Here is a 22,827-nt window from a genome sequence, read left to right on the forward strand (position 1 = left end):
TCCTCTTGCCACGGGATCGTAGTCTGTCACGGTGGACGATCGATGCACGTGATGCTTTTTCACTCGTCGCGCACATCGCCTATATGCGCTCGTCGTGACATGCATACATACGTGTGCGAGAGCTAGACGATTACCGACCGGCCGCAAAATGCAGTCTGCCTGGCTGTCGAGTTTCACAATTTGCAGTGAGTTCTACTTTGCACGCGTGTCAACTTTCCGTCATACCGTATCTCGAAGACGAGAGCAATATCATTCCGCTAACCGCAGCGAGATGAATTCAATGAAATTCAATCTTAAAACTTTATTTCGCACAGTAGCGCATAAAAATTAAAGTTGCATTTTTTTTGCGTGTCATAGTTACATTTAAGCTCTATATCGAAATGTGTTTAACCTGTGACATATACGTGAGTATGCATATCCACTCATCCATCTAAAATATCTCGATGGGTTTCATGTAATCGAAGTAACATGAATAGAGCTAATATTAAAAGCGTTCGCACACAAGCTTTAAATGTAGACATTCGAGTCACTTGAACGATACGAATCGATGAGAGTGCCAAATTCAACACGAATCGTTCTCATTCTATTTAAAAAAGCAAATATATAATAAAAGAGAAAGTTTCTCTCTCTAAAATAATATAATAATAATTAAATTAAAATATCTGGTAAAATTCCGAAAACTTTGTTAAATAAAGTTTAATAAAACATCGCCGCGCGCGTCAAGTTAAATTTAAGAAGGATGCTAGAATAGTTTGTAATCCTCCGAAATAAGAAAACAACGAACGTCAACCGTAAACGTAAAGTATGCTTTATGGAATCGTGTTCTAACAACGCGGAAACGTCTGGGTGGTTCCCGTATCTTCGTGACTAACAACGCCTGCCCTTCCTACCTCAAAAAGCTCTTACCCTAAATTTTTCATCCACGCGCATTCATCGTGTGGATTTAATTTAATTCCTCGAGTAATACATAGTGGTCGACGCGGAAAGTGCAAACTCTTGCACGCACGTCCTTTACATATCATTTGTATCTCCGGGGAACGAGGTCTTTGCGGAGTTTCACCCCTATTTCCGAGTAGCAGCTGACGAGGAGACACGAAATCCCTAGCAATCAGTTCCTCTGTTCATTCCAGGGTACAACGTGGCCTGAGAATGTGTTGCTGATGGCAATTATATTTCCACGGAAAATTGAATATCCGTACGAATAATGTCGAATAATCGAAGCAGCAATGAACGAAATACTCTCGCCAGCCGAACGATTTATCGGCGTATGTGTGTGTCTATTTGTGTGTGATTCGTTAAACCAGCGCTAATTGACTTGAAGCAATCGGTACCCTTCCGATAACGCGAGTTTGCCCAACTTCTTGCGCGGCAATGGCATCTCCCCAATGTTAATTTCGCAGTCCCTGTAATTTCGTTACACTCCCGAAACGCGGTTAGAACGAGAATCTAGGACGGGGCGATAGATATGCGCTCACGCGCGTGCCGAAGGAGAACCGGATGTGTTCCGAGAATCCGCCCTTTGTTCAAACGAGGGTGAATTTATAGGATCGTTCCCATAATCCTGTAACATAGTAGCACACGTGTACCACAGTGTGCTGCTGATAACATCGGATGTCCTGTTAATGATCAGCTGCAAGCTACACTCGACGAGAGAGACGCAGAATTCCTATATATATCGCGAAGAAATAACTAAATAAAAGTAAAGTAACGAAGCGTGAGGGAGCGCGTAATTGCTTTTTTGTTCACCGAAACTATGCGAGCAGATATTTCTGTATCACTGTATTATGGTATCTCTCTCTATATACGCGCGAAATCGTACGAATTCGTACGTGCATTACAATGTTTCCATCTCCGATAGAGCGCGAACGGCAGAGTTATTTCGAAGCGCGGCTGCGCTTGTGTAAGGACGATACTACTGGAATATATACTAAAATATATAAAAAAAGATAGCTATATGCTATACATGTGCTTAAAAGATTTTTTTATTAAACGAACAAAAATATATATAATTGCATTCCTGCTATTAGGAATGAAGCTCTCGTCGGGGAGAAATAATTGGATCTGAAAATAGAATTGTCTCGTTTTTTGCACGCTTTTACATATATTGTACGATGTTGCGATAAAAATAAAATTGTCGGTCATCATTATTATAGGAATAAATCTCCTTACCGAGACAATTCTGAAATAGTGAGATTATTTTATCAGGAAAACTTTTTGTTTCTTATATCGAAGAAGAATTAATCTTTTTCCATTCCGAGTTTAATAGTATCGGATACTGCTATATAACTTTTATCGAGACCAGGAAGCTGTTTCGCGATGAATGTCGAAAGATCCGATTCGACGGAGTACATATAACCTTTTGTAGGCTGGATAGAATGGGAAAGGTCACAGTAGTTCAAAAAGAAATATCGGACGCCGGAAAAATACCGTCGCGACTCGCGCCGAGAAAAACAAAGCGATTAAGATACGAAGTAGATTGTAAAAATTTTTAGTGCTCAGCTCGCTCCACTCAACGCATAGTTCTTTTTTTCGCAAGAGAGAGATATCAGAAAGATTGCATATATTTACATTTCTTTTTTCTAAAAAAGATATGTAAAGTCGATACTCGCATATATCGAAGTTTATTCTTGTCGTTTTTCTGCGATGCTCATTGACTGTCAAGATTCGAGTTGTGCGTTATATTCGTAACATCGAGAGGCTGTCATCGCGAGGGTTAGCAGTTTGACAGTTTGTTCAAAATAAAATTAAATAGAATAATAATATTAGTTTTAAATAATATGTTATAATACTTTAAACTCGATTAATATTTTTGACAGTTATCAGCTGATTTCTGTCAAAAAATATTAATCGCGGATAGAGAATTATAACATATTATTTAAAACATATTATTTTCTTTTATTTTATTTTGAACAAACTGTTAAACTACTAACCCTCGCGATAACAGCCTTTCGATGCTACAAATATAACGCACAATACGAATCAAAACAGTCAATTAGCATCGCGAAAGATGCAACAGTACTTGCGAGAATCGACTAATGCCTTTTTTAGAAAAAGATATTATAATATTTTAAATTCAATTAATATTTTTGACAATTATCAGCTGATTTTTGTCAAAAAATATTAATCGTGGATAACATATTATAATATATTATTTAAAACACATATTATTTTAATACTTTCAACATATTATATACACCCCCCCCCCCATAACCGCTATAAAAATGTTATAATATAAACAATTTCTCACTCACCGATAGGTGCAATAGCGGAGTGTAGTACACAGCACACATTGATCTGAAAACAAAATATTCAAATTATGTAGATACAGATGTGTGTGCGTTGAATATCTCATAAACAGTTTAGAAAAAATGTTTTATTTTGCATACCTCATAGTTGCCCCGACGTCGCCCGATGCCTCCCCGGGCCTCCTCCTCCTCTCTTAGTCCATGGTAGCACTCACGACACTCGCGAAAATAAATAATTACGATCGCGCGACACTTTACACGGCACTCCCGACACGACGCGTGAATCGCACTGTGTATCGCAATGCTACCTGTAACAAATAAAATACATAGATATTAGAATAATCTTATTATTTCGCATTGTAACATACACAATATAAATATGTAAAGACTAGAATTAACGATAAATATATCCACGGATCGCAACACATTCGCGCGAAAACAGATTAAGTTGGGTTATGTTGGCAACAGATTTTGCATCGAATTTTTTACGAAATATGCGTTTCGAACAATTACGACTACATATTAACGTTGAAATTATGATATGCGATTGATAAATATTACAATACAAAGGTTAGAAATCGTTTCTAACGATTATGCTTACTAATTAATCACAGCGGGACGCAGCTCGAACTGCCTGATACTCGCGGCGTTTCGGTAATGACCGCTATGCTACAAACATCGGCAACTTCACTCTAATAGCGCGCGCGCGATACTATATATATGACTTAATATTAATAATTAATTAAAACTCGAAGGAGATATAGAGCTTTAGAAAGAAAAAATATTAATCGAGAATAAGGTATTATAACATATTATTTACAACGTATTACTATTTTATAACTTTTACTATATTATTATTTTAAAATTTAATTAGTAAATTATAACATACACAATATAAATATAAATAGGTAAGCTAGAATATTTAATTAGTAAATTTTATTAATATTTTTTGACAGAAAAATCAGCTGATTAAGAGACATTGAGAGAGAGAATGTCTCTTTCTCCGCAATAATATTTTCTTTCTCGTATTCATAGAAATGTTTTCGAGATGTCTTGTGTATTTGATTATTGTAAAGCTTGATTATTGTAAAAAATAATTAATTTGTTATATAATTAATTTGTTGTATAATAATGAATTTGGATAATTTGTCAGTGTATCTACCGAGCAATCACAAACGTCTGATTAATGTCTTATATTACTACTGAAAAAAAATTAATTGAAGCTCTATTATTAGTTATGTTATGTTATGATACTATTTTATAACTTTTACCATATTATTATTTTAAAATTTAATTAGCAAATTATAACATACACAATATAAATATAAATATGTAAGCTAAAATATTTAATTAGCAAATTTTCGCTTTATTAATATTTTCTGACAGAAATCAGCTAATTAAAGCGTTAATTTGTGCTAATTAATTTTTAAAATAATAATATGTTATAAAAATTAAAGTAATAATATGTTGTAAATAATATATAAATAAATAAATAAATAAATATATTATTATTCCTTAAACTCGATTAATATTTTTGACAGTTATCAGCTGATTTCTGTCAAAAATATTAATCGAGTTTAAATAAACTTTATATTATTTTTTTTAAATATAATTTTTTTAACATATATAAAACCAAAGCAGCGCGCGCTTATGTTGTTCTAGTATTTACAAAAAGTATCACGTAAGAATATGTATATTATATTTCTGAAGGAATCCGAAGAATTCCGAATGTTTTAACAGGCTTAATGAGATCAAGGTACTTGATCCCCGATAAAGAAAAAAATTGCCCTCAATTACCGTCTGATCGATAATGGAAATTCGATTAATGAACGCGAACGAGTGTATTTTAAGCAAACCGAAGAGAAGAATCGAGCTCAAAGATATCTCCGAGCGTTCGACTTTAATCGAACGGCAAAAGCCGATCGCCTTTTATAACGCGAAAGACATTAGTGTGACTTTACATAGAATAATGTTAATTAAATATCTACTGAAAACGTTCCGAAAAATCTCAATTATGTGTTATCACGTTTTTGTAAAATATATTTTATTATTCGATCAACTGTTACATGAAGTTTCACTCTGTAAAAATACAACGTTTTCGCGCAATATTTTCGGTCAATTCAACAATTTTTTATTTTCTACGTCGTTTAAAAATACCGTCGCGTGTTTACACGCGAGAAATTCAGAAAGAATATATTGTGAACAAAGCAGCCATTTAAACTCGATTAAAAAATTATTTATTTTCTTTTCATAATCGGAGAGCTAATTTTTCGATTTCGATTCCCCATTTTTTTTTCTTTTTTTTTGCGAAAGGAATAAATGAGATAAATCAAATCATTTCATTATCAATAGCGATATCTATATTTGTACGGACACAAAAGTGGCGGCGTTACACATAACGTCATACCGTAATATTTAGTGGACGTAATGCTGATCACGTCTGATCCTGCAAACTGATGCGGGTTTCACATTGCAGGAATATAAAAGCACGAATGTACTTTGTTGGAATACGTACTGCGAACTACGAATAATTTAGGGTAATCGTAGATCTTTCGTTTTCCTCAAAAAACGCGTATCGCAATCGTATTTTTTTTTCGAAATACCCTATGGTTTTAATGTTTAAAGCTAGGATCGCAAAAACGATCTAGAAAAAATATTCTTCGTTTTTATTAATGCGTTAATCTGGCAAGGGAATTCTATCTCGATTCTTTCATAAGTCTCGAATATTCCTGTGAGTATTTCAAAAAGTTATTTATCGTTATTTTAATGAGAATTTCTTGTAATTGAATTTCTTCATTTTTTTTACAGGAGAAAGACAAATATATATATATATTTATATCTGTTTATATATATATATATATATATATCCTCTATTTTTTTATCTTAAAATATAATAATTTACTTCCAAGGAAACTTGTTGCCACTAATTACCGTCGGATCGTTATGTCAATTTTTGCATTAATACAATTTCAGGAAACAAAACTTGTAATTAAAAAAATAAGTAATTTTTTTTGTAATACTTTACATTTTTTATATTAGAGTTTACAGTGTGATCTTTATAAATATTGAATATAAAATAAAAAATGTAAAGTATTACAAAAAAAATTACTTATTTTTTTAATTACAAGTTTTGTTTCCTGAAATTGTATTAATGCAAAAATTGACATAACGATCCGACGGTAATTAGTGGCAACAAGTTTCCTTGGAAGTAAATTATTATATTTTAAGATAAAAAAATAGAGGATAAGATGAATAAAAACATATTTATTTTCGAAATGCCATCTCGAAATTGGATTCGCGCGAGATGTCTTTTATTCGAACATATGTATCACATATGCGCCTGCTATCTCATCTCCCAGTGAGTAGAAAAATCAGAAGGCACGATGCATTCCATCGAATGCGAGGGCGTATACGTCAAAGCGTCAATGGAGTACGATAGCTCTTTATTTTAAGAAAATGGAATACAGATGAGAAAGCTAAGTCCCTTGCTACGCGCGGTTGGGGCCTCCTTACAATTCTCTTTTCCATTCCGTCTCTTATGACCGCGCAAACACAATTCTCATTTTTATGCCAAGAGTGGAAGGTGAAGATAAGGAGAAGACGGGTGACGGACAATTTAGTAGAACGAACAAATGAATGAACGAACGAACGAACGAACAAATGAACTCGTATTTTACGTAAAATTTTATGATGGTTACTTCTCCTATTTCCTCTTTTTAAGTTTTTTTTTTTTTTTTAAGAATAAACCAACAGCGATAGATTTACATGCTGTAGCCGGAGAAATTTATTCCGACAGCCAATTCTTATTTACGGAACTTGTATGAACTTTATATGAGGAAAAAGTATATGTATAAAAAAGTATGGAAATATACGGGAAAAAAACCAAGAGATATTTCAAGTACTTTTGCATTTCAAATGTGGCCGCTCGTATCATCAATTCGATGAGAGCAGAAATATGAATCATATTTTCTTTCGTTCAATTCTATAATAAAGCATCGCAAAGCGAGAAGAAGTGACTACCAAAACGACGATTCTCGCGGTAATATCGAATCATTGCGTAAGTGATTATAATATCGCTTTGTTGCGTGAATAATACTGAAATTGATATGACAGCGCGTATCTAACTAATTAGTAAAGTTAAAATAAACAAATTCACTCATCACGTTAAATATCTGCCACTTGAAGATCACTCATTCACTCACACAAATAGATTTGAAAAACACGACTAATTACGCACGTTAATTAACAAGCTAGGATAATCCGATATTTTGTTCGGTATTTCATTATCGCGCGCGCGAATCGCTACTGAACATTATTAATGAACTCAGATGCAACACATGGCAGCAATATAGGAGTGCACACGTTAATTAACGACCGCCTGAAATTTTCATAATAAAATTACATACTCTCTACATTCACCTGTAATATGCGTTTACAAATACGAAAAGACAAATGTGGAATCGTTAATGAATAATTAAGGTCGCGCGACACTTCGGTCAACGTCTCCTATTCGTTTGAACGCGGAATTTGGATTAAAGATCACATTTGGATTAAGAGGAGGAAAAAAATGCGACGTTTTTCAATAGACCGAGCAATCGAAATTTCAATTCATCTCGTCGCCGTTAAAAAAAAATTTGAATAATGAAAATCGACTGGATACCCCGTTTGGTGACAGTTCTAGCACGTGCGGCTGATGCCGCTGTCTTGTCACATTTCAACAATGGCCATGTCTCGTATCGCACGTGAGCGTGAACCGCGACGCGAGTTTCCATCATCTATCAAAGCGATATGTGTATCCTGATAATTGGTCCCGCGAGAGAAGGTGAAATACAATGCGTAAGAATCAACACATGGACGTAGATCGACGATTTATCGATCTGCGGGTCTCCCATGTGTTTGCTTCGCTCGCCACTGAATCCTAATACTAATTCGGTATAGGAATTAATATATATAATATATTATATATATAATTAATTAATAATTAATAATAAATTAATAATTAATATATATAAAGGAATTAATATATATAAAGGAATTAATATATATTACCTCGAGAGGGAATTTTCGGCCTATTATACGCAATTCTCAAATGACACAAACTGCCTCTGTGCGTGTAGTTCTAATTTATTTAATTATTGTTATTAATTGTTTCGGTCCATTAGTATTGATTAATCGTTTATCATTTATCATATTGCATGCAAATCGTTATTAAACAATAATTATTTAAACAGTTGCAGCAACTCTCTCAACAATTGTCAATTGTTTGTGATAATTGAGCTGCGATAATGCTTCTGTTGTATAATAAAATTCAATAATAGATAAATATATATAAACTGATGTTTCGTGGAGAAAAAGCATAAAAGCTTTCTGATCTTCCTTATATTTCTCACTAGTCACTAATTATGTATATAGATCCAATATCTCGCTAGACTGCACCGTGCACGAACGACTATAAATTTAATTTGCAACGTGCCGCACGTGACTGTCATATCTCCGCCCCACGACGTTTTATTACAAAATGCATAATGTAATAAAATGCGTCAGTTACGTTTTCCATTTTCCGTCCAACGTAAGAGTTTATTGCGCGCAAAAAATCGCGCACAAAGGAGAGAGTTAGAGTCGTCAAAATCTAATTCAATTTCCCTCTATCAACGCGTGGCGAAAAATTATTTCAATTGTATTGCGCGATCGCGACATACGCGACCGCGTAAATATTTCGCGCAAGTCGTTACCATATTCTCTCGCGGTACATCACAATGCGTTGGCAATATATACTCGGTTGGATCCGCGTTACATCGGGGACAACGGCGTTAATTCAAGCATTCTATTAAAGTGCACTTTACAAACCGTTGTTCCAAATGCGCGGGAGTTGTTCGCCAAATTAATTCACCGGATAAGTGGTTTGAGAAACTGCAATTATGTTTTTTCAACTAATGATAAATGGATTATTATTATTGTATAGATACTAATGTATCGGAAAATTATTTAATTGTTCAGAAACTATTAAAAAATTTAGATTAATAAAATAAAATGTATCCTCGATTAATAATTATACATCTTTAATAACTATTATATGTGCAAATCGAAAGATAAACTTAAAGATTCTGAAAATTGTGTCACGTACAATAATATGCTATCGTACAGTCGAAAATACTCGCAAACTACATCGAGCTGCACGTCATTCCACGTGAACTGGATCGTTATTTTTACGAATCCTCTTAACTTAAATGAATACGAGATAATGAAGCATCGACAAAGTGAGGAATCTCTTCTTGAGGGCGTCGAGATTGGAATAGATCGGTATTTGCCCGCTAATAAGGAGCGAGCCTCCATCCTATCCGCGACAATGTCTTGCCGTTATCATCCCGTTATTATCACCGTTGTAACGACATGGCGCCGATTATCGTCGCAAATTGCGGAGGCGTGTTACACGTGCATCTGCACGTGCATCGGATAAGCGGATGGGCCGATCGCGTCGTAAATTGTCGATGCCGATGATAGCGCTGAAGAGAGGGAGAGGGAGCAGACAATCTGCATAACGAGAGACTGAGGTGGACCTCGATAACGCCCGTCATGGAAATTGAATTCCGCCGGAAATGAAGAGACTCTGTCGCTCATCGGCCAAACTACAGCTCCTATGCAACGCGATGGGTCGCCGCTCTGGGAGTTGCATGATTGCCGGCAAGCGCGGTTTTGTGTTTTCACGGAGATAAAATTGAGCGGCTCATGTAGAGCTCCGTCTCTCTCGTAACTCTCTTTCCGCAACGGCCCTTCCAGCGTTAATAAACGAAGGCTATATTAATCTCGATCAAAGGGTTATCGCACGAATATCGGATATTCCCTTTGTTAACGTTTCCGCTGCGATAATTCGTTAAACCGCAGCAGGGTTGCTCAGATCGAAGCGATAGGTTGTGCGATAACCCGTTAAACTTTAAACTTACGACCGTATATGCAGCACTGCAGTGTCTGTGCACTTCGTGGAGATCTGGGGAACAACACATGGCGAAACTTTCGATTATCCTTTATATTCCACGCTCGTTTCGTTCCAATTACTGGGGGTTCGAGGAGTAACGGGACGCGCGCGTATGTGTATATAACGCTATGCACAAACTCTCGTAAATGTAACAACTATCTGCATAAATTGTATTTGCACTTGCGCGCATAATGTTCCGAAATTCCACTCGCTCGTGTGAAGTTACCGTCGCGCGTTGCACTTGCACGTCCGTCGCGTATTCGCGCAATCGTTCACGCGTACATACATGTACTACAATCCCGTATATGTACAAATACATTAAAACGGAATATACACTAATTCTCCAAGTATGCACGTGATGCTGCAGCCGTGGCAGATTCGCATTTACGCGCGACCAAGCGTTGTATATCCCCATGGAGGAGCTTACGTATAGCGTATTACGATGCCACATTTTGCAACGACTCAGGCATCATCCCAGCCGCACATTATGCCCTTTTAACAAACCGCATATCGTCACGTTTCTACGCGTCGACCGTAACAAAAAAATAAAAAACAGAATTTTTTATTCAGAAATTTTACTTCCTATTTTCTTTTCGAAAAGCCATTAAAAAAACTTTTTTTAACAAATAAGTATGTAATTTTTTCCTAAAACGTGACTTTTCATAGCTTGTATTTATTTCCACGCAAATTGTTTAATTGATCATTTCCCATATATGTATAGCTTTCATTCTTTTAATTAATTGGAAATTGATAACTCGAGAAATATATATACTATACATACATATATATATATCTATTCATATATGCTTTTTCAATATTTTTTTATTACCAAATATGAGATATGCATTATATTAAAATGAAAGTTTAATTAATACCTAAGAAATTTAATTTGTAAAAAATTTTTGCGCAAAAGTATTAAAATAAAAAAATAGAAAAATATTATATGATAACTGATATGCTTAATATTCAATTTTCGAATAAACAGGTTTTTTCATCGCAGCCATATTTTACGATTCATTTATAAATTATATTTTATATACACATTGCATGCAAAAATTCACTTTTGGTTCTATCAATATGAGAAAAACGCGCACATATATTTCTCTCTCACAATATTTCATTTTCAATCTATAAATTTAAAATTGCATATATATTATAATTTGATTTAATTGAATTCGATTAAATTTACTTTTACACTATAAGCAAAATTTTTAATAATTTCGACGAGTCAGGATAATACGGACAATGGCTTTTCGAATATGTCTCTCTGAGGGCGTAAATTACATCTTCCGGGTTAATGAGACTTTGAATGGCTGGAGAGACCAACCATAGACTTTCAGAGAGATCGCCTTTTGCCCGCAGCAGAGCCGTTGACATCGCTCAAAAGTTTTCCCATCTTCATGTCATCGCGCGCATCCCGACGGTGAAGTTCTCAAAAGCTATTTTAATTAACGACTCGACGGCTTCTGGAGACTTCTTAACGCGGTCGAGGAGGACGCGGAATGCTTTTTGAACTTTTACGAGCGATTATCGCGAGAAAGCGCGTCACGCGGGGACTAAAAAGTTACGCAATTATCCGCGTTTTCTCACTCGACGGCTGTTCGCTATTTTCGAGTCATTTCAAGTAACCTAACTGTCTGCCCCTCGTTGCCGCTCTTAATCATGCAAAATTATTTGCGCCAATAACGAGAATCGTGAAAGTCGCAAAGTAAAAGTGCGCGAGCAAATGTCTCAAATTTTATTGCTCGTTATGATAATACGCGAGTATATTAAGCGAAATAGATCATTTATCTCTGTCCATTTGAAATTTTACAGTGAGCTCAGCAAAAAAGTCTGCTGTTTGATTAAACTTGCCCTTACGGAACAAATCTCCCTGGCAAAAGTTTTTATGCTCCTTTTATTTTTTCGCCGCCACTTCTGTTCCGTAAAGAATGGCGTGACCTGCGAAAAATATACCAGAGACAATCGACTCGAGGTCGAAAAAGGAAAGAAATACCTACACTATCCAGCATCCGTCGTGCGAGAGGACAGGATCGTGAAAAATAGGTCGCTATTAGATCGTGTATTCCTTCACAAATTTTTATCTAATTTTTTCACGGTTATCCGAGCGACAAGCTAATAAAAATTTGCGCAAAGAGTTGAATTCCTTCAAGGAAATAGAATGTATTTTATATAGAATAAACTGATCGATCGATTCACACGCGGGCAATGTATGGACAGAAAGATTCTTCATTCCGATCAAGAAAATAAGCAGATATTACCTTCTTGCGGAATAAAGGCGGTATATATCAACATATCGAAATGAGTTTTCGGAGCCACTGTTTGGAAAGATGCACTCCTACGAGCTTCTCTTTGCCTTTGTTTCCTTTCATCTACTCTACTGATATCACTAGTTCGAATGATTAAATGGATCTCGGAATTCGACTAAAAAGTAATTAACTCGACTAAAGTAATTTGAAATAATGTTATTTTACGAGTACTTTTTAATATGTATCTGGTTATCGTACAGAAATAAAATGCGAAAAAATGACAAAGTTCATAAAAAAAAAACTCTTAAAATATTTGAATTTGTGCAGTCTAAATTTGTGCAGTTTAAATTATTATAAAACAGCAGCTGCCTGTTTTTTCATTTCATTCTTTCATTTACATTAATATGTGAAAAGCCGTGAATAATTATATGTATATTTAATAAATTCGGAACATTCATAGAGTAGATATTGTGAATTAATATCCATAGTATTAAATACTGTGAATTAAGTAATCATTTATTTAAATTTGATTGTTATTTAATATATTTTTAATAAAATATCAAATTTTTCATTAAACACTTTTTGATAATTAAAATGGCAAATTACAGATAAATTGCCAAGCCATTGTAGAAATAAAAATGCAGCTAATAATACGTCTCGGAAGATTATATGTGATACTGCGTATTTGAGTCTTTGAAACAAAAATAACTGTGTTTAAAGCAGTCATTTTGATAAACGTTTCATACAGGCCCGACAGTCAGTTGGCACGCTCGAGAGTATTCCCTTGATAAAGCAACGAATTTGAATAACGTCGAAGCGTAAGGGAAGCCGAGCTCCGTGGAATTAATTCAAGACTCGGGTGCTTCGTACTTACAACACGCGATTAACCTAACCTAACCTGACACGACTTCATATCTCTCGGCACCAAATGCAACCGCGCAATATATATTTTTTCTCTACATATATCTATATCTCTATATATCTCTATACATATCTATATGTATTTGTTTTCCTCATTTCGTTTAATCTAATCAAATATAATTACACGCGCGAAGCAAAGTTATATTATTCTTCGATAATAAAAGTTTAAAAATTGCAACGCATGCATCAAAATTATTATTGCAATGCGTGCATAAAAGGCAAGTGTGCAATGCATACAAATTCAATATTTAAATCTTTAATAGAAAATGTGAACAAAGAATAGAATTTTCTACAAGAATCTTTCGATATAAATACCTGCGCTTCCATTCATCAGACTCGCCCATCTCTACTCGTCCACTACGCTGTACATCTCGCGCGAGACTAATCGCCGCCGACGTTCACGTTCAGTTGTGGCTGTGAAGTTAAATTTTGCCGTCAGTTGGCGACACCGTACAGTGTCTTGTAATTGGTGGTGGGCTGCCATCAGTCTCGTGCGAGACGTGCAGCGTAGCGGACATGTGGGACGCACGCATTTAATGGGAAGGACAAAAAGAGAGAGATGGTGAGCCTGGTCAGGCGGGCTCGCTTCATTCTTGACTGTGAAGTTGAGTTTCGCCGTCAGGTGGCGACACCGCACCGTTATGCAGAGTTTTGCGGTCGGAGGAATCAGCCTCGCACGTAACGTGCAGCGTGGCGACGTGCGAGTCTCACGAAAGGATAGATATTTATATCGAAAGATTATTGTAGAAAATTCTATTTTGTTTTCACATTTCCTGTTAAACATTTAAATATTTAATTTTTAGCATTACATAATTAATTAGTATATTTTTATGCATGCATTGCAATAATAATTTTTATGCACTGAAAAAAAAAATTTGTTAACTTGACTAAATCGTTTAACTAAATATTATTTTGTTAATTGAATATATAAAAATATTTAAATTAAATATAACATATTAAAACAATCTAACAAAACGTGTATTTGACTTAAATACTAATATATGTTCAATTAACAAAATAGTAATTTAGTTGAACAATTTATGTCAAGTTTTAGTCAAGTTAACAATTTATTTTTCAGTGTGCATAAAAATTATTATTGCAATGCATGCATAAAAATATACTAATTAATTATGTAATGCCAAAAATTCAATATCTAAATCTTTAACAGGAAATGTGAAAACAAAATAGAATTTTCTACAATAATCTTTCGATATAAATATCTATCCTTTGCATATGATGCAATTTTTAAGATTTTATTATCAAAGAATAATATAACTTCGCTTCGCACGAGTAATTATTTTCGGTTAGATTAAACGAAACGATTAAAAAAATATATATAGAGAAAGAAATACATATATATGTATATACACACATTAGATTGTTCGCGGAAAGTTTGTTTCAAATTTTCAAAGTTTCAAAATTTCTATATAAATTCAGAGTGCAATTTTTTACACAAAAAAGAACTTTATTGAAACAATTATGTATCGTTCTGTTAACAACGAATAAAACGGTACATATTTGCTTCAATAAAGTTCCGATTTGTGTAAAATATTGCACTCTGAATTTATATAGAAAATTTGAAACGAATTTTCCGAACAACCTAATATATATATATATATATATATTATATATATATATATATATATAGAAAAAAATATATATATATACATATATATGTAGATAATGCATTTATACATTAGTTTTATGCCCTACCTAAAAATTCATTGCGTCTGAACTTTCCCGATATCCGGCGGTTGTGTAAGTCGCACCATATGTATGCACGTCTCTTCGAATGAATCACAAGTAGAAAATATATAACGCACTGGAATACGGAATGATGCGATTTGCAAGGCAAAAGAATAAATCGTTCGAAGCACATGTCGATTGATTTGACAGTTTCGACTTTATCGTCGAGGCGAACGAAACGGACGACGGAGGCAAAAACGCCAATCTAACTCAAACTTCAGAAAATAAGTTGAGATTACCTTAGAACGGTGACAGAGATGGTGACAGCAATATCGTTGAATTTCTGAGACGGTCCTCTTTGACGCGACGTATCTCTCTGATGAGCGTCGTTGAGTCTGCAGATTAGAAAAACTAGTGCTCGCTGTAACGGAGAATGCGCCCGAGAAAAGTGGCTCCTGAGATTATTAACGGATGGAGACAGATTGGAAAGAGAGACGCAAGAATCCACGCTCGAGCGATCTGAAAAGAAAAGGAAAAAAAGATACTAAATGATACATAAAAACATGACAGAGATCTACTACCCGCGACTTCGCAAATACGTCTGCCAGATAAACAATCTTTAACTGAAGGTCTTGGCAAGTTAAACTATGTTCTATTATCTTTTCGTTCTTTTGTTTGCAGTTTTGCCCTAAGGATAAAAAAATGAATACAGGATAAAAGAATAAAAACTAAATACAAAAGTTTTGAAAGAATTCCAGGTGAGTGGCAATAATTATAACAGAGATATGTGTTTCAATTTAAAATTTCATTCTTAATTTTTCGGCAAACATTTTCGTCGTATAATATAATTTTCTTTTGTCTTCAACTCTCATCTCAAATACAAATGGATACAAACATCAATAAATTCTTCTTTTATTGATTAAGTACTATCAATTATTTGCATTCTCTCTCGTTATTATGACTTTTTTAAAAATATTTTTCTATCAAAGCATTATACACATTTAAAATTATATATTCATTTTTTTATCGGAAAGCTCCCTTTTAAATTGTTTAATATACAATTCACCATCGATACAATGCGAGATACATACTCAAAAATACAATATGTTGACTCTTTTTATTCAATGAAAATATCTCCTAAAATTTGCATTCTCCATTACAAGTGATTTCACCAATATTCCACTGCAGCAATTAAATACGCACACGTGCGTATTGTAGTAAAATAATTTTATATTTAAACGATAAATACCACACGGTGGTTTCAGTGCCGCGGCTAATCCTCACTTCCGAGCGCGTTTATATGAATTAACACGATAAACTGAATTATCATTTAGAGAGGCGCGCTTTTTTTCCATTCAGGAAAAAGTTGCAGCCAGAAAAATATCGAGATTTAACGGACGGGAAAAGGGAGGAAATAGCCGACGGAAAAAAAAGAAGATGCAATTTAGCCAGCATAAGCCCTAAGTCCAGTGAACGAGCAACTACGGTCAATTAAGCATTTCTTTATCCTCAAACCAATTACAAGATTCGAGTATATTGAATAAGAAAAACTCGCTTTTAATATATATAATTCGGATTGAGAACATGCAAACAATTGAATCGCAGGATCGAGTAAAATAAGGAAATAAAGATAAAAATATAAATTCCATGCTACATTAAACGTCTAATAAATTATTAATTTATATACTTTAAAATATACTTTAATTATAATTTAATATTCCGCGTATAGACAGAATATACAATATCGATAATAATCGCTGCACTTTTCGTGTGCAGATAGAGCGAATTATCGGATATTCTATATAACTCGGGCACAAATACATATGTTGCGTTTGATCGACGCAATAATATTATATGTATATCTGTTTCACATTCCAAAATTATTCGTTAAAGTGAACAGCCACAAAACGACTATGTCATTATGCCGCTAACTAATTAATTAATTAAACGAACCACGCGAAAATTAGCGACGACTTTTACGTCGTTTCGAATCTCCGTCACAAGTAAATCGCGTGAAAAACGAAAGGAACTCTCGTTCCCGTTAAAACGTCAAGCGTTTTTCGAGAGTTGCGTGACTTGCTGCTACGCCTTCATACATGCCCCGAACCAAACTCTCTTGATTAAAGAAGGTTCCATGTCGGAAATGGCAAAGTGCTAGATCATATTTGAGATTAAACATGAAATTAATATCCCTCGAGATACGTACAATACTTCTCACGAAGATATCGCGTCGAAACTGACAGTTAACAGCTGATCGATCGGAAGAGCCTCGACAGTAAAAAGTCGAGGACAGGACGATATGCCGAACGAGATCAATCGATTTACATGGATATCGTGTACCGCACGAACTACAATGGTGATTCGAGTTTTAAATGAGCTTTTTCTTGCGGCGTCGCGAAACCGCGAAGGAGTCACGAACATGACTGAATCGTTTCGCCGATACTTCCCGTGCAAATATTATTCGCATAGTTATAGAGATATTTCAGCAATTCATCGCGGACAATCGCCATCGCCCCGTCAACCCTGAGGAATAACGATAGAAGTTTGAGAGCTTTTACATTCGGTTCACACGATAATCGTCAGTGATCTAGATTTCGCTGAATTTAGACATTTCGACGACTGGACGAGAGTCACTTGCTACGAGTATATTTAATGTAACAAAAGTGATTTTATTTTTGCACAGATAAAAATGCGTGTCAGAAATAATTTGGATGAAAAACTTTTCAAATATTCTTCCCGGTAACAAAAGAGAAACTATTCTAATACTATTCTGATTAGACAATGTCTGATTAGATCAATGTAGATCACGTGATTTCCGGAACAGTTGGAGCTCTTCTCATACGAGAGAAGTTTATGTGCTGCACTATTCGTAAAAGCTAATGGTATACTCGGGGTGACGCAAGATTACCATATAAACCACAAAACTCTTCACGCTCTCTCGTAGTTCTATCGACCCCAAATGTTCGTCCTTCGCCCCTTACCCTTTATCCCATTCTGTCATAACACATTCGGTTCAGCTGACGTAGGAAGTAAAACGCTTTCCTCACGACATGTGTACTTGACAGAGTAACTATATATTATCTGATCATCAATTAAAATGAAATGTCAAGAAAAGATTTTGTCGAAAAATATCTTTGCTCAAACTTGCTTAAAAACCTATATTAAAAAAGTATATTAAAATCTATTAGGCAAGTGTGCAATATTTTAACGCATCAAATCGCACTAATATCTTCCGTATCTCTTATCGAAAAAAGAACGTTTCGATAAATGTAAATGGTCTTTACGAAGTTCAAAAAACGAGTCGGCAAGACGCGACATAAGTGCCATTCGTTACTAGCTAATCTTCCTTCCTTATTTTGCCGATTTCCTTTCTTCGATCGCCGTCGTAAAGAACGTCGAGTAATCCGCTCGCTTAAATACAAAGATTCGAGGGGAAACTTTCGTTATTCTAACAGCAACCTACATCCGTCTTGGGATTGCCGTTATCAATTGTCTTTCGTGGCGATATTCGTTCCCCTCGCTCAAATAAATTCAATCGACCGATTGAATCGTCCTGCATTGCGACGATCTTGGTTTTTTTTTTTCTAAATCCGTCACTTCTACGATCGCGACACATTTTTATTCTACGTCCGAGGTAAAAGTAGAGAACAGCGGTAACATTCGGCTCTTGATCCTTGAAGTGACACAACAAGAAACGATGCGCGCGCGGACCCACCCATATCCACATCCGGTGCTGTATAAAAATTTGATCGCTTTCACGGGACAATCGAGTTTTTCAATGACACCGTACCTCCGTACTGAATTTACCGAGAAAATCCGTCGTGCAGTAAATCACACGGCAGTTGATAGGAGCCTGGCGCGAGCACCGGAGAACAATAATTCTCTTCTTCCCTCCCCCTTCGAGTTTCTTTCACCGCTCTTTCCGTCTCGCTTTTTCTTACTGAACACTTTTCACGCGCGGAATAACTCGATCTTGCTATTTACGTCGTATGGCCAATAATTAATTACCTCTCCAAATCTCCCTTCTTGTTTTTGTTACAGTCACCGAAAAGGAGATTCGTCAATGGTAAGTTTGACTCTAAGAAAAGATAATAAACCATTATCTAAACTTGTACAAACTTGGACAGGATGATTAAAGATTTCGGCGATAGCCGAAAGAAAATAATTCACGACAGAGAGAATGTCGTTAATTTAATTCTATGTCAAATTAAAGTAAAAAATTATTAGAACAAATAATATTTAAAAAATTCTCGAAGAATCATTTCATAATTATTTACGCAAAATATTATATACATTTTATATATGCTTTCGAGATAATTATTTATATTAAAATTACTTTATATTATTTAGGCACAAAGGATTTTTGAAAGATTGCCCCGATGGACTGCTGACAGAACAGGTTTGTATATATACTGTAAATATTTATATTTTAATTACATTAACTTTCTCCTTCTCTTTTTTCATTTATCAAAATTATTTTTAACAGAAAATACAGATTAACAAAAAGTTTAATGTACGAAGATTTTCAAACTAATACGAATATAGTTGAATGTGTATTGATCTAAATAAAGAATATACATTAATCACACCCCACGTAACAATAGAGGAGGAAAGGGTTAATCACCCCAAATAATCGATAGCGAGTAAAAAATTCGAGATATATACACGAGGCTCGCGTGATTTCAGGGGTTCATAAAGATCTACAAGCAGTTCTTCCCGCAGGGTGACCCGTCAAAGTTCGCCTCGCTTGTCTTCAGGGTCTTCGACGAGAACGCCGTGAGTTTCTTGTCACGTGTGCACACATCGTGGTTTTCCACGAACCCTCACGCTTCTCAAATTTGCGTTCGTCATGTCGGTGATTGCGTGCAGAGAGTGATCACGCGATGTGCTTTCGACCACATCTTGCTCAAATTAATTTTCTTTCCCCCCGTTATCGCTGCACTCACGTCTTCATTGCCGCGTTTAACTGCCTTAAGCATTTATTTAGTCTGGCATTAGATAAGAATAGATTGTTAATTTACATAGTAAATCGCTGAACAAATTCTCATTCTAAAACTGAGACAAACATCGATCAAGTCGAACACGAATTAATCGCGACGTTTAATTAGTGCTAGCTCACTTGCCGAGTAATTAAGTGAATATATTTCTTTCCGTAAATCGACTATCTATTGAAAATGTTGAAAAAAATACTTAATACTAAGAAATTGAAAAATATTCGAGACAGAAAGTTTCCATGGATTTCTTTCACGAGACTTACAAGATCCTGAGAAGAGATAAAGATATTCCAGAGAGAAGAAACTATTTGCACAGTGTATCGACTGATATTTGCTAGATTTTAATTATAACTGGTAGCTATTAGAATTTAAAAAACGCAATCGCCAAGTAATTCACGATTCTCGAATAGTTCGCGATCGATAAAAGGAAACATCTCGCGTGCGACACCCGAGACAAAATAAGGAAATGTCGGATTGTTGTTTCAGGACGGTACGATAGAGTTCGAGGAGTTCATAAGAGCGCTCTCGGTGACGTCACGCGGCAACCTGGATGAAAAGCTTCACTGTGAGTACCTTGTTCCTGATCCCCCTCGAAAAAACTTATCCACTCGAATTTGGGAGAATTCTCTCGCGAGTTGTTTGCCCATTTACTTGGAATACATGACGCGCAATCGCCGAGAGATTCTTCTATGTATTTTCCTATTTGATTTATTTAAGATAGTTGAGTCGAAAACTTAAGTCATCCAACTTTGTTTGAAAAAATAAAAAAATTCACCGCTCCTAACTTTCCGTAATTAAACCGAAATTGGTAACTAAAAGTGGATCTTATATAAAAATAGTTGCTTTTTTACATTTTCCCAGAAAGTTGGTAAAATTTTTGATAAATATTTTCTGATAAAATTAAATTAGATCATGAGATAAATTTTTGATTTACCAATCAAATAATAAATTAATGTTCATATTTTCTGCAAGTTTCATTTCGCGGAGGAAGGAGATACGAGATACCGTGAAAAGAATTGTTACACATAAAATTCGAGACGAGATATGAAAGATGATCGCCGCAATGCGAGACAATAAACGACGAGACTCTCTCGATCGTCCTCTCCAAGAAAATAGCTATCGATGAACGATCGCAATCTGAACAAAAGTGAACAATGAGATGTATATAGCTTCGCCGATATATATATTTTAGGTTATTACAATCGCGAACGAGATATCGTCGCGAAGAAAACTTGCAAGCTCGCGAGAAAAGTGCACGTTTAAACGGAGAGTTTGTCCTCTCTTAACAAAGGGCGCTTTCGGATTTCCCAAGAATTCAGTTGCAGAAATTAATTGCGTTTTTCCTCCTCTCCTCGTCTCTTTTCAGGGGCCTTTCGATTGTACGATGTGGACAACGACGGCTTCATCACGAGGGACGAGATGTACAATATAGTCGACGCAATATATCAGATGGTGGTAAGTGTATCCCTTTCAACGTACTTGGCCCGCGAGGAAACCTTCGACGTGAAAACATTCTACTGCTCGCTTCTCAATTTTGTTGTTTCTCCCTACCATCCACGTTCTACAACCTTCTCGAAATAACATAGATCTATTCCAAGACAATCGCGAATTCTTAAAGAGGAAGCCGCTATTAAAAATTTAATACTATAAAGATCAGAGATCTATTATTATCTATTATTATTTTTACAAATTATTCTAGAATAATAATATCTATTAAAAATAATATCTATTATTTGATTTTACTATTTAATTGCGTGTTTCGTTCATTTGACAGCTATAAATAAAATCGTTTACAGTGGCGCAAGATTTATGTGCCTACTTAACCACTTGCTCGCTATGATGCAATCGTAATGACTCGCGTACTCAATATCAAATCAATATTTTATCCCAACGAGCGCATTATACGTGTAACCCAGCGGAAGTTATAATCCTCTTGTGCAGCTTCCAACTAGCGCGCTGCAAGCGAGTTAGCGACACAAATTGTAACGTCACCCACCCTCTCTGCTACTGCGCCTGACACAAGCACGATGTACGCGGCTTCTTTGAAGTTACACAATGTGATCCCCTATTATGCAACGCTCACTATAATCTTTCTCATAGCGCTGACGACTGCGTACTAATAACCCTTTAATTGTTTCATTCCGGACGACATCGTCGCGCGTTGAATAGGCAGAAAATAATATAGTTGCGGACGCGCGGGCTTCTCCCGGAAGCAGGCATTAACATCGTGCGCTAATTAAAGTACCGACATACTAACAAGGTCGCGCACGTCCGTGATTGTGTATTTTTGGGGTCAAACTTGCTTCCACAGGGACTTTAACGAAAAACTCTCGTGAAACGAAATTCCCGGAAGGATCAGGCATATAATATACACTTTCGGATTGTTTTGCACGAGTATGTCGCATATCGCGCAACTCGAATGCAAATTTCGGGGTAAAATTCATTCGAGCGTAACCATGGAAAGTCCGTCGCGCGACAATGATTTGCCATTAATCACTTTGAAGTGTCGTTAATATTAATTTTCAAGAGAAATATATACAGTGTGACGCGCATTATTATGTGTATTATATACAATATATCCCGCGGAAGGTTCACGCATGGTAATCCATAAACATGCGGGTCGACAAAGGAGCGCGAACGGAAACTTTAATGATACGTCGACTTTGAAACAATAAACCCGATATCGTGCCGCATAATACGGGATTGAAAGCTAAACGCATAAAGCGGGAATTGCATTATCAGGAATTAGCGGATCGGCC

General features: G+C 35.5%; 2 protein-coding genes across 5 annotated transcripts in view; one reads left to right on the forward strand and one right to left on the reverse strand.

The window, feature by feature from the left end:
- Positions 1-22,827, reverse strand: part of LOC145934038 (uncharacterized) — a 96,658-nt gene that overhangs the window by 40,189 nt on the left and 33,642 nt on the right. For both annotated transcript variants that reach the window (XM_083034234.1, XM_083034235.1), the window contains exons 2-5: positions 15,374-15,593; positions 13,704-13,802; positions 3,387-3,553; positions 3,252-3,294 (exon numbers count right to left, since the gene is read on the reverse strand). In XM_083034234.1, coding sequence (XP_082890360.1) covers positions 3,252-3,294; positions 3,387-3,553; positions 13,704-13,719 — 226 coding nt within the window. In that variant the 5' untranslated portion in view covers positions 13,720-13,802; positions 15,374-15,593. The remainder of the gene's footprint in view (positions 1-3,251; positions 3,295-3,386; positions 3,554-13,703; positions 13,803-15,373; positions 15,594-22,827) is intronic.
- The window catches only part of LOC145934036 (frequenin-2), a 42,575-nt gene that overhangs the window by 11,623 nt on the left and 8,125 nt on the right, over positions 1-22,827 (forward strand). For all 3 annotated transcript variants that reach the window (XM_083034229.1, XM_083034230.1, XM_083034231.1), the window contains 5 exons: positions 19,116-19,140; positions 19,425-19,473; positions 19,761-19,850; positions 20,555-20,633; positions 21,435-21,523. In XM_083034229.1, coding sequence (XP_082890355.1) covers positions 19,116-19,140; positions 19,425-19,473; positions 19,761-19,850; positions 20,555-20,633; positions 21,435-21,523 — 332 coding nt within the window. The remainder of the gene's footprint in view (positions 1-19,115; positions 19,141-19,424; positions 19,474-19,760; positions 19,851-20,554; positions 20,634-21,434; positions 21,524-22,827) is intronic.

This window comes from Prenolepis imparis, unplaced genomic scaffold (assembly GCF_030444845.1).
Source record: "Prenolepis imparis isolate NDT839.2.m4 unplaced genomic scaffold, iyPreImpa1.0 SCAF_3, whole genome shotgun sequence".
NCBI classification, from domain to species: domain Eukaryota; kingdom Metazoa; phylum Arthropoda; class Insecta; order Hymenoptera; family Formicidae; genus Prenolepis; species Prenolepis imparis.